The sequence below is a fragment of the Coffea eugenioides genome, chromosome 4 (genome assembly GCF_003713205.1).
Source record: "Coffea eugenioides isolate CCC68of chromosome 4, Ceug_1.0, whole genome shotgun sequence".
In the NCBI taxonomy this organism is placed as follows: Eukaryota; Viridiplantae; Streptophyta; class Magnoliopsida; order Gentianales; family Rubiaceae; genus Coffea; species Coffea eugenioides.
The window spans coordinates 13320250-13333372 of record NC_040038.1 but is presented as its reverse complement, the minus strand read 5'-3'; the positions used below and the strand labels follow the sequence as shown (position 1 = coordinate 13333372).

The following is a 13123-nucleotide window of genomic DNA, read 5'->3' as shown; positions in this document are numbered from 1 at the left end:
TGGCAATTCACCACTTATCCAAATTCATAAAAGATAAAACATTAAAAAAATATATAACAAACACAAGAATAAAAAGATAAACATACCATAACCCAGTTCATTCCAGCTTCAGGAACAGAGTGTGACAAAGGCGCACAACCAGCACAAAGAGCATAAACAGCTGGTGGCAACATCACCACCAATTGGTCATTTAACATAGAGGACTCCTGCAAACAACAAAAAAGGCAACAATCAACAAGTTTTAGAGCAACATTTTGGGAGTTAAATTCCCTACCAACTAAATGAATGTTTAAATCATTTTCACGCTGCTATGACAGAACAGTGATAACATTGGCACTCTAATTCTATTATCGCTGCTTCATTTACCATTTAAAGTTCCTAAAACAACAGTAACCTTCTAATATCTCATAACATAATCGTGAAATAATATTAAAAAGTATCTATATAAATTTTAATACATATTGTTATTTTTAATTTCTATCCTAAGAAACAGCTTGATGACAGATTAATTTGCTAATACAAGTTTACAGTCGACTTTGCTCGTCTAGAAGTATGAACAATATAACATCCACATACAAATAGAATATTAAGCAATCATTTTTAAATCATTGAGTCTCATCAAATTCTTTTTCTTCACTACCAAAAAAAAAAATGCTATTGACTCGGAGACTATATAATAAAAAGTTATTAATGTACATTAAAACAAATTCAAGTCCCAATATTGCCACCCTAACAAAAAATACACACAGGGTACAAAAGTTTTTCAGCTTTATGTTAATTCAACAAAATCACAGCTTTTCACATTTTAGCAGTTCTCAGAGGACACAGCTGAAGAAGTAAAGCTGACAAAATACATGCAGGAGAATCTAGTGGACATACAACAGGGACATGCGTTGTCCTATAAAATGCCAAGTATCTAAAAGATCAGCACATATAAACACACCTTCCAGTTCAGAAGAGCTAAAACAGCTTTTAAGAGATTCTGTCTGACATGCAAAGCCTCATGCAGATCACCCTGTCAAGATAACAAGTATCAGACTTGCATATGAAAATAACACCTATGTTCAAGTGCAAAATGTGGAAGAACAATCTCAACGATGCAGCTTATTGAGAGAAAGTACTAAAAAGAATGAGAAGATTAAATGCATTGGCCATCTAAATATCCTATTAATCCAGCCCCAAATTATTCTGCATTAGATTATGATCAAATCCATAATTTGAACAACATGAAGCACATGCACTCCTCTCTTATGCTTGTCTTTTAAACTCTTCTCCAGGATAATTCAAACTCTTCATGTTATGATCTTGGCAACAACTAAAACAGGATGAAGCCAGAACTTTTCGTCCTATGAGCTTAAGCCTAGCTTAAACAGGAGAATAATTTCTAAAATATAAACTGTTTAAGCAAAAAACACTGATTCTGGACAAAATACTTATTAAAATTATGGCACAATGTAAAAGTACTGTTTATGCAATCCTTTAGCACAAAACTTCATGTATGAAATCTTTGGATGCGTACCATGGTATGCTGCTTCCACTCAACAAAACTAATTTTCCACTTGGCAAGACTCAACAACATACCCGCCAAGTAACATTATAAAATGAACCAACTAGATAATTAGATTGACCAAAGACAATAGTTGTATGGCAATAGAAACACAAAATTAGTGACCGAGGCACCAAGCTTAACACCCCAAACAATCTTAAGATAGCAGTTTATATGTTAGCTGAAAAACACCAAATGTCTCCAATACTTCTTAGTGGAAAAGCTGTCTTTATGAAAGCTGAAAACCAGTATTACTTGTAACAAAACAGAAAGAAAATTATCACCACAAGTATAGTTTTTCCAGGATAAACATACCAGAAATATTATCATAGACAAGCCTAAGAGAAAAAAGCCAGTTGAGCACTTACTTGAGAGGCTCTACTAGAGAAGTAGCAAGACACAAAGCACAAAACAGATCTGAAAGAAGTCACGACCCAAAGTCAGAGATTTGTTACATTTTACATGATACCAAAAATAAAATAAAATAAAGTCACCAAAGGTGAACCTAATAGATCTTAGATCCATGCAGTCGGACATGAAAAGGCAAGTAATTAATTGATAAGAATAAATCGTATTTTAACAGAAAGAACACCAGAATCATGTACACTATGCTGCACAATATTGGACTAGCAATTATTTACATTGAAACAAAAGGAGGAAGAGATTCGCAGTGGGATATGAAAAGCCAAGTAATGAATTTATGAGGATAAATTTATCTTCAAAAAAGAGGAAGGAAGATATACAAGACTTTTAACTTATAAAAAGCCCGAGGCATCAAGACCTTTTCATGTGTGTCCCGATAAAGAGATGGAAAGATGCTAAAAGTGGAACAGCAGAAAACACCAAAATCACCACGCTGCACAATATTGGACTAATTGGCTTTTCTTACTGAAGTTATTTTAATTGAAGAAAGAGGAAGAGACTTTTCCATGTTGTGCTTAACCAATCAATTAAAAGCTGCTAGACTTCTTTTTCTTGTTTCATCATACTGTTGCTAAAAAAATGGTAATCAGCATCCAGGATAAACATCAACAGTTTCTTATAAATGTTAAGGGTTTCATGCTCATGAGAAACAAAATTACAATCACTATATTACTGGTTTAGGCAACTGCAAATTCAATATGACAGTAAAGATATTAAAGGTGCTTGCATAGAAAGGTAAATCTAGTCACCACAATTACTATTTCAAAATGAGCACATACTGTTATTTTCCAAGATAGGGAATGTTGCTAGAAAAGCATGCTAAGTCAAAGGACTTCGTTACGAATTGTTTGCAATAGGAAACTATGAAAGTCAATAAAAGTTCCAAATGCCAAAATGACTATGGCATAATTCTGGAATTGGTATTCATATAAAAGAACCCTTGGGCACTCTTATGACACTAAACCAAATGTATTTCAGAAACCAATGCTCAGAGAACACCAATTTCTATCACAAACTCTATTTCAGGGATGACATCTTTAACTGGAGACTGTATGCCCTATGAGCATGTCACCACCATAACTAAAGGAAAAATTATGCCAAAAGTTGAAGGGCTGGGTAACTTTCAGCACCAGCAGGAGAAGGTTGGAAACAATTTCCTAAAATGCAAATATTAGATAGAACAACTATTATTTTGTCACAAAGTTTCCTAAATAAATACCAAAATTGAAACCATAAGGAGCAGGAAGACTAGGAGCCACTTCTCTTTCATGGACACTGTTTAAATGATCCAATACCATACGAAGAGCACCAGCAAGCAAACATTTTATGTTTTATGAAGACTGCACAAAGAACCCACACTCAAAGAGGCCGAATGTGCAGAAGTACAAAAACTGTGTATTAGTTAGTGTGTACAGTCAAGCAAATCTTACACTGATGGTAAATGAGTGAATAACCGGAGATCCCATATATCTCGAGGAACAGTAAATGTAATGAGCTTATCCTGGAAACATGATGTCATCAGAAAAATTATATGGGAATTGCATAGATGCCACTAGCAGATATGCCTCTAAAGACATGTTTTGCATTGATAAAACAGATATGCCTAATAGAAAAGGATCTTAAGTAAACAACAATATTCTACTTACGCTCAATATCATGTTGCGAAGAAGCACTAAAGCGGCTTCCGCCTGAACATAAAGCAAAATGTAAATGTGTATAAATAGGAAGCATAAACAGCACCCAAATATTTCTAGTATCTGAGCATCAAGAAGTTCTGACAACAGATAAGCAAGTGAGCAGCAACTTTCCTCAAAAGTTGAGATCTAGTCTGTGTGTGCATGAAGAATTCTCAAGATAAGAGGAAGAGGGGGGGGGGGGGGGGAGGACTTCAGATATGGCACATTGCTACATAATAATGGTAGCGAGTGCTGCTTTACCTTATTCTGAAGATAATTAAGATTCTCAAAAAACAATCAATATCCTGACCATCAAATATTATATACGTAAACATTGTATATCTCATGAACAATAATTTATTATCTAAATCCCTTTTGAAGCTCAAACATCCTATTAATTTAAATTACTCGAGTAGTTATCTGTAAATGAATATCAATTGTGACTAATTTATGAGTTGCCCTGAACACATGTACTGCAACCCATTATTAAGGTAATGGAAATTAAAACCTAGTAGCAGTTACAAGTAGAATCAAGTTCATGCAATATCTTTTTTGTTTCATCCGTAAAAACATCGAAAGCAGATTCTCCCTTAAACTTAACAATTTTTTATTAAATTGAAATTGCAACCAGACCAAGATTGAAGCTGCTATTTGCTGATAAAAATACAATTGTTAAATAAAGAGATGACAACTTCCATTTAATGAATGTCTTCCAAATGCCATTCTTTTTGAAACTTCATTCCCATCCCAACCCATAACCCTCTGCCTTTCTCTTTTCTCACTCATCAATCATTACATAGCCTAAACACAGAAAAGCCAGAAAAAGGTAATATTCTTTAGATATTTCAGAGCTCTATTACGTTGATGATGCAGTCAACAAAGAGCTCAAAAAGATTTTAAGCTAAAAGATTGTCTTTCTTCAGCTTCAATTAGACATCTGGCAAAGATTACAGCCTATTTGGAAGTTGGACTGCATCAATTAAGATTCTTTATTTAAGTGTTATAGTAGTAGATACTTAAGTGTCTGAGTTTAGTAAATTATAGAATTTTAAATCTTAAAGGAGTATTTTGGTCTTTTGTTTACTCATAAGAAGTTCTGAAACACTGTGTCATTGACTCTTATTTTGTTATTTGATTACATTAGGAAACTAATTGGAGTTGCAATTGTAATAGGAAGTTCCAGAAAAATTTTACAAGTATTTTGCTTGTGTATTAGAATGGCAAATAGGATCTCAATTCATGATAGGTTTCCATCTTCTAGGAAAGTTTGTCACTTATAAGTACTCTTGTTACTAGGTTATTCTTCATTAAGACCAATTAATAAAGAATTGAGCTACTAGGTTGTTCTTCATTAAGATTGATTAATAAAAATTTGAGTCGTTTGTTCAGTTGTTTTGTTCTTCTTCCTCCAGATCTCCCTAAATCCCTTCTTCTTCCCCACCTTACCATTCACCAACCCAAAATTAAGTACAGAATTTTCCCCCAAAACTCTTAACAGTTCATTGATGTCATAATTTGCAAAATACAATATGATAAACGAAATTTCAAGAGTACAAGCGGAGTATGAGTGACATGTGTAGCCATTGTATATTGTTATCCATTTAACAATCTTTACCAAATAAGTGTAATGTGTCAACTTATCTAAATCAGGTATCAGTGATGTGTAGCCATTGTCTATTGTTATCCATTTAACAATCTTTACCAAATAAGTGTAATGTGCCAACAGATCACCTATCGTAGAATAGACACTAATAGGTATACTTAGAAGATGACATCTGTAGACCAAAACTTACAACTGAAATGATATTACTGAATATTGGCAAACCACGAACAGTACAGCTCCATATTGTATGCCAAAATTTGTCAAACTGCAGAAGTTTCCCCAACAGCCAAGTCAATAAAATCAAACAACAGATACTAAGAAGATATGATATAGTTGCACAATCTGCATTTACACTATACAAATGAAGCAATTATCAGAGGCTTAGGAGACTAAATTAGAAGTTCCCAGTTTCTTAAAATACAAGCCTTCTAAAAATATTTTGCAGTTCTTCCTCCATCCAAACCAATGCCAACATTATCTACACAAATATCTGTAGTTGTTCTTCTATATAAGCTCGAATTTGAATTGCAATTTTGATGACGGTAAACCCCATCAGGGTAGCATAATATAGAGACCACTCAAAAAAATTCTTGAAATTACACTTAAGTCAAACAGAAACATTGGGCATGTGGACACTGCTACCAGCAAAGCCAAAATTGTAGTCAATAACACCAACACTGCCACCACAGACTCAAAAACTACAACCCAAAGATTTAACCACCAGGACAAAGAACATGGCCACCATTATCACATAAATTAAATGGCCCCTGAAACCTACACTAAACGATCATTTGCTGATATTAGCCAACATGTTTACTGTTCACATCTCATTGGAAGATATATGCCAATACACAGCAGAATCCAGTGAGAACACACAGTCTTCGAACCAATGAACTTGCAAGAAAGAACATAGAAGGTTTCTAAAATCCTTTTGGTGTAGCTTAAATTTTCTACATGGAGCACTAAAGCAGCTGATATTGTGCAGCTAATTTGATGAACAAATACAAAACGAGGTCTGAAACTTAAGAGCATCAAACATTTCCTCAATGATCAGAACTATGATTTCTATTGGCTGTAAATCAAACCAAGTATTCACCAATTACCTCGTTCATGAAAAAAGATGACTTTGGTGAAAGGTCCCCTCTTGAACTAGGAAAAAGCACCAAAGAAGAAAGTCTCTGCAGACTCCTACAGATGCACATAAGTTCATGGAAAAAATCATTGGGAAATGTAAGAATCAAATGACACATTGTACCAAGGAGTATTGAGTTTAAACTTTCAAAAAAGTTAACTACTTAAAATCACATACACTATTGTAAAGTGTTGAAAAAAAGATATGTAAAGGCAGCACGATATCTTCACCAATATGACTCCACTTCATGTTAGATGCAAGTAGCTTACCGCAAAGTCCACAGCAGGCCATCATAAGTATGCTCCACATTTGCATCATTTATGATTCTGTTGGAAAACGTAGCATCCCATGTTATCACTGAATTTGAGAAAACCATTTATGCAAACTAGGTGTACTATGTAATGATAGGAGAACATGTCTCCACATCAAAGAATATGAGAAATTGACGATGCAACGTGATTAACTGTATGTTTAGAAGGTCAGCCATCAAAGCATTTCAATGAAGCAATAGAAATATTTGACAAATGAGTATCACATTTACAAATCAGAGCAATTAACAGAGCACATATATTTGAGTAACAACACAAAAATGACATGGACTTAAGAAACGCATCCCCACACCCAACTTCCATCCCAAGCAATAAACGATACCTTCTGATATATGAAATTGTTCACCTTCAAAAAGGCACAACTTTACTTAGCAAAATAGAAACCATATAGTATCACATGCCGACTAATATCTACCTGTCAAAGCTTGCACATATGCTTTCGAACCAATAGATGATAAGATCCTTTCTGATGCGATTAGAGTAATTACGAATAAGAAAACAGAAAGCAGCATGCCTGCCAAACAAACGGTCAATATTACCCACAAAATAAAGTAAGACTATGCGAGTATTACTGAAGCATAATTAAGTTAATCACATCTCACAAAAAACAATAAAACCAAAACACTATTTGTAAGAAGACAGTGGCTCACACTGATCCAAAACAGTAATCAACTGACAACAAAGAGCACTGCACCCTAGACTTGCTTTTATTAATGAGGATAATTTCTTTCAGAAAGAACCAGGCAGTGACACCAAGTCATCTTGACCCAAAAAATGAATTTTAAGAAAAATATTTGCTTCTAAATAAAAAAAATGATTTCAGACCACCAACTAAAGAAAATAAAATAGAAAGCATCCCATCATGTTCTATTTTGACAAACTCCAGAATGCGCTTTGAAGAATGGGGAAACTGAAGATAGTATGAAAAAGGAAGAAAGGAAAGTAAAAGAAATGTATTACATGATAAGAAAGATGTTTCCAGAAAACAAATGCTTCCAAAATCAATCTCTAAAGAAACAAATGATCCCCAATTTTAAAATCTCCCTCCATTACAAATACTCTATGAAACCCACCATGACCACTTTCCATTCATCAGCCCATCTTTCACTTGTACCACCATGTGCTCTCTCCTTGCTCGTTTTTCAGCTGATGCTGGTTTCGATGTGTTAGCGCATGCCTGAAGAAAGGAAGTCAGAATATTGAGTAACATTCACCTTAAGTGCAACAGTCATTAAACTTTGGCAAACTCCATCTGGTTAAAAGACAAGAAGTTGAGTAACCAGGGCAAACAGCATGTATACTTTAGTTGCAAAAAGTGCCTTAGGAATTACACGTTGATAATTTACAGGAAAAAAGCAAAAAATCTCATAAAGAAAAGCCTCAAAGTTGAAGAAGCTGGTTCTAAAGACAGTGAAAAATACTATAGAACCCTAAAGAAAGAAATAAGCATATGAAGGAAGAAGGGAACAAAGCACAGCATAAATGCTGCTATAGAATCATGAAAATTGCAGAGCACATACCCGCCAAAAAACAACAGCTGCGAGCTCCAAGAACCTTTGCTGTGAGCGTGTTAAGATACCACATTTTTCATCTCTTGTTATGTCATTCCTACAAACAGTGGAATAGACAAATTTTGCAATAAAACTCCAAAGAAATTTTCAACCCATACATTGAAGAAACATAAACTAACCAGGGTAAATTACTGCTGGAAGTAGTCATTTGATCCAGTTCCTTGCTTAGCACCTCCTTGAGTTGTTCTAACAAAGCATTCCCATCACCAGTACCCCTGGTCAAATTCAGTTGCAACCTTGCATAAAGAACAAGCGCATCCTGCAAAAAAAGGCCAGGAGAAAACTTTTAGGCCAATTCTGATATGCGGAATTAGCGAAAGGTTACTATGCAAGGCATAAAATACCTTTAAGCTTCGATCATGTGTAGTTAACCAGCAGCGGAACACAAATTGCTGAACAGCATCATGGATTTCAAGGTTTTGGGAATCCAAATTTGGACCATCCTTTAACAAATATGTGTTGAGGCATTCAATTAGCTTGCGTGAAATTTTCCCCTCCTCCCTTGCATCCACCAGAAAAAGTTTAGCAAATGGAATTCCAGCTTAAAGCCATATCACCACACCAAAAGGAAAAAGTGAATTGTGCCGAGAAGACTCAGGAAATATTACCTGATATGACAGAAAATTCCAATGAAGCTCTTGACGATGTCCTCTCGAAGATCAGCAGGAAAATCTCCAGGAGGATTTTCAAGAAGAGAGTGAAGAGTTAAAATGCAACGAAAGACCTCCTCTTTAGGATTCGAGTAGCCACTAGTTTTCACATCCAAGCTTGTTTCCACTTTTTCCATATACAAAAGCACAAGACCTTTGACCAAAATCAAAAAAAGGAACTTCAGAAAAAATAACAGTAAACCATAACAGATATAAGATCTATACAACAGTAGGAAAAGCATACTCACCAGAGTATACGCGCTTTCTGATATGTAAACGATAATGTTGTACTTGCAACAGGTGCCGGAGAATGACCCCATACTCAGATTGAAAGCTGGGGACATCTCTTAAGACATCCCAGATGTGATTAAAAAGCAATTTCACAACAGGAACAAGAAGCAAATTCTTGCCTGCAAATAATCCAACAACAACTATATCATTCTACTATAGACAGCTGTTAGATCGTTTACATAATCAATAGGAATATAATGGCAACAGAACTCAGAGTTATTGTTTTCACATTTCTAAGATATTTGGGAAATGAAAAATGAAAACCGTAAAGCTTTTTCCAGAGTTTTACCATATCAGTATCTTCTCATGTTTTCACAACCTGATGCAAATTATCTAGATTAATCACATTAATTCAACTAAATGCATGACCAAGGGAATATTTATATCCATCATAACACTCACTAGAACTAAAATGAATTTTTCCTAAAGTCCTACGTGTTAGAATCTTCACATATTTCCTTGAGCTGATGCAAACAAACTAACTAAATTTATATCAATAATTTAATCAAATTCACAATCAAGGGAAACATTTCTATCCACCATTTCACTAACCGGAAATAATGCGAAGTTCTTCCCATAGTTCTACCACATTAGAATCTTAATATATTTCTCTACCACATCTTAATCAAACTAATCTTAATAACTCAAACAAATTCATTACGGAGGGTATATAGGTTTCTACGATTATACTAACCAGAAACAATGTGAAGGTTTATTCCAAATTTCTACCAAAACAGAATTCTTGGATATTTCCTCAAGCTCATGCAAATTAACAAAATTAAATTCAATGATTCAATCAATCTCACTACGAAGGGGAATATATATATATATATATCTATTACATTACTAAATAAACCTAATCTGAAGTTCTTACCAGAGTTCCACATATTAGAATCTTAACAGATTTTCAACTAATACCAATAATTCAATCAATTTCACAACAAACCGGGAAAAATGCAGCTATATCAATACAAACCGGAAAATTTAGGATCCTCAGCACGTTGAACTACAATCCTAAGAGTCTTCGCAAAACCTAATTTCGGCAAACGCTTTTTGCTTGATTGTATCTCCAGCGTCACACATTGTGTAAGCAACGATATAATAAACGGCCATGTCTCCGCTGCTCAAAACATCAATCAAATTAACCATTCGATTATTCATTAAATTTCAAAAAATCAATAAATATGACTACTGATGAAAAAAGAATTTCTTACAGTGAGGAAGTTCATCAGGTTTAAGCAATGCAGATTTTTCCGAGATGTATTTACAAAATAGGATCGATCTTTCGCCTTCAAGCCAAGTATTCAACAGCTTTATCCCATCCTTTATCACACAAATTCAAAAAAACAATTAGTTCATTTTTAGAACAAATTGCGAAATCATAATAAAAAATTAATATCAATTACTTCTCTGGCTTTAGCTTTATCGGATGAGAGTTTGGAAACAATCTCTTGAACATCTCCGGAAGTGACCTTGGCGGTCATATTCGAAATTTCACGCCAAACTCTTCGTCGCCGTCGCCGTCTTCTTCTTCGTCTTCTCAGTAATCAAATACTTATCATTCAATCGGATTGGTTTTTTACAAAATTCCGATGAAGTTCGATTATGCAGATGGAATTTTGGCGGGAAAATGACGAGTCATAGATAAAAAATAGGGTTTAAGGCAAAATGAGAACAAGAAGGGCTTTTGTAAACGGTGACGTCAGAGAATCATATGACGCGGTGGATTTTTTTTTTTTTTTTTTTTTTTTTTGGGTTTTGGTAGGCTGGCGCTGAATTAGCGGACTGGACTGGTCAGAGACGGAGACTTTATTTGAGAATTTAAGATCCTTTTTTTTTACGAGGTTTGATGTAATTCGTAAAAATGTATTCTATTCTATGTAGGAAAACATTTCTATAAGATTTTTTTAAATGAATATTCGATGTTTTGATGAAAATTTTGAAAGTCTTTTCTCTTTGTGCTTTACATTATTTCTCTTTTTATTTCTAAAATTGTGATCATGAAATTAAAAAGTGCGGCTCCAGTTCCGTATAGATTAAGTATTTTTCAAAAAATTTTACTGTAACTGTGTAATAAAAAACTTGTGTTTAGATCCTTGTTTTTGGAGCTGTTTTTGAAAAACTGTTTTTCACATCCCAAATGCTACAGTAAATGTGTATTTCTAAAACAACTCCAAAAACAGTGGATAAGTGTTTCTTGACGTATTTTTTTTGAAATATTTTTAGAGGTATTTTAGTCCTTTTGGAGGATGTATTTTGGATATTTTTTAATTTTAAAATTTTTTTAACGTATTTTTTACCATTGTCACCCACCACCTCGACCACCCCTCTCTGTCCTCCTCTCTATTCTATCTCCCTTTTCTTCTCCGCCCTCCTCTCCTCCTCTCCCCCTCCTCGTCTCCTCCCTTTTATAGTAAGACAAAATTCTGCTTTCACTAAGCTCATGGTATTTTATAAGTATGGATATAGATGTATGTTTTGATTAAAGAAGTTGGAGGCTCAGAATAACGTCAAGTTATTGTCTATGGTATTCAATTTCATCTTTAAAATAACCAATGGATTTCGGACCCGAGGCTGGAACTGTTGCAGAAGCAACCATTCCTGACGGTTATGTGCATTTTGCACACGACGTAACTCTATTTGCACACGATGTAACTTACTTTCAACAACGCGTAAGTATGGATATAGATATATGTTTTGATTAAAGAAGTTGGAGGCTCAGAATAATGTCAAGTTATTGTCTATGGTATTCAATTTCATCTTTAAAATAACCGATGGATTTCGGACCCAGGGCTGGAACTGTTGCAGAAGCAACCGTTCCTGACTGTTATGTGCATTTTGCACACGGTGTAACTCTATTTGCACACGATGTAACTTACTTTCAACAACATGTAATTTTAGAACAAATTTTGTAGGTCACACACATGTTATTAAGAATGAAATATAAGACGAAATCTGGACCTTACAAATTTTTTTTGGCCAAATCATGGTCGTAAACTGCCAAGGACAGTTGCTATCTGCAACCATCCGTGCCCCTCATCCATGGATTTCTTTGTGAACTGCCTTATTTGCCTGTCTATGACAGTTCTGTACTTGTCAAATAAGGAATTTAGAAAAAAAAAAAAAAACCACTCTCTAAGTTGTGGTTTTCTCTCTCTAGTTTGAGATTCTCTCCCCAAGGTGGGAGCTTTTCAAACAATCAAAAGTTCAAACTTTCAAACAAAAGCATTTGCGCTCTAAAATTCAGCAAACACCACCACCAACACAAATCGTGATCCAAGAACATTAAACACATTAGATTCCAACTTGGAATCTTTGTATTTAATACACTAGCTTCCATCTGGGATCTTCGTACTTACCAGAGACATTAATGCAAAGGTGTTGGCTGGAGCTTCCCCAGAAAATCCAAGTGGCAGAGATGATATACACCCAGAAACAACATAGCTGACCATCAAAACATGATTACTAGCAAGACAAAAATGCAGGCGTGAAAATATGGAAGGAACAAAGACTACTAAATAGGCGGTAAACATACTAGTTACAGCTATGGCCCAGAACCTTGTGTGGATTTCATGAGCTAAGACTTTCATAAATCCTTTAACCTTGCAAGCTCTGTGCCTTTTCACAATTTTTCTTTTTTATGTTGTTTTTATGCTGTTCTAATATCCTTTAGCCTCTTGGCTCTTCTGAAAGTTTTTGGGTAATTTCTTGAATGTTTTGAAAATTGCACTGCTTTACTTTGTTTTTGCTGTCCTAGTTAGTTTCATCTTAGGAGTGCTTGGATCTATTACATTTGGTTGTGATTAACGAAAGAATCCCCTAAGTATTCGGACTGCAAGTCATGGAGGACGATCTAGCAGAGATAGTTCAAAGATTTGCTTTGTCATTGTCAGAAATGCGGG

The 13123-nt window shown here is 34.7% G+C and overlaps 1 protein-coding gene across 1 annotated transcript in view; it reads right to left on the bottom strand.

Moving 5' to 3' along the window:
• Window positions 1-10776, bottom strand: part of LOC113768701 (serine/threonine-protein kinase ATM) — a 47668-nt gene extending 36892 nt beyond the window's left edge. Inside the window, exons 1-18 of the mRNA XM_027313153.1 lie at window positions 10628-10776; window positions 10436-10544; window positions 10198-10341; window positions 9179-9340; window positions 8889-9084; window positions 8625-8781; window positions 8400-8539; window positions 8230-8317; window positions 7783-7886; window positions 7125-7223; window positions 6650-6706; window positions 6352-6436; window positions 5439-5513; window positions 3616-3657; window positions 3400-3470; window positions 1915-1963; window positions 944-1015; window positions 87-206 (exon numbers count right to left, since the gene is read on the bottom strand). Coding sequence (XP_027168954.1) covers window positions 87-206; window positions 944-1015; window positions 1915-1963; window positions 3400-3470; window positions 3616-3657; window positions 5439-5513; window positions 6352-6436; window positions 6650-6706; window positions 7125-7223; window positions 7783-7886; window positions 8230-8317; window positions 8400-8539; window positions 8625-8781; window positions 8889-9084; window positions 9179-9340; window positions 10198-10341; window positions 10436-10544; window positions 10628-10705 — 1848 coding nt within the window. The 5' untranslated portion in view covers window positions 10706-10776. The remainder of the gene's footprint in view (window positions 1-86; window positions 207-943; window positions 1016-1914; window positions 1964-3399; window positions 3471-3615; window positions 3658-5438; window positions 5514-6351; window positions 6437-6649; window positions 6707-7124; window positions 7224-7782; window positions 7887-8229; window positions 8318-8399; window positions 8540-8624; window positions 8782-8888; window positions 9085-9178; window positions 9341-10197; window positions 10342-10435; window positions 10545-10627) is intronic.
• Window positions 10777-13123: the final 2347 nt, after the last annotated feature.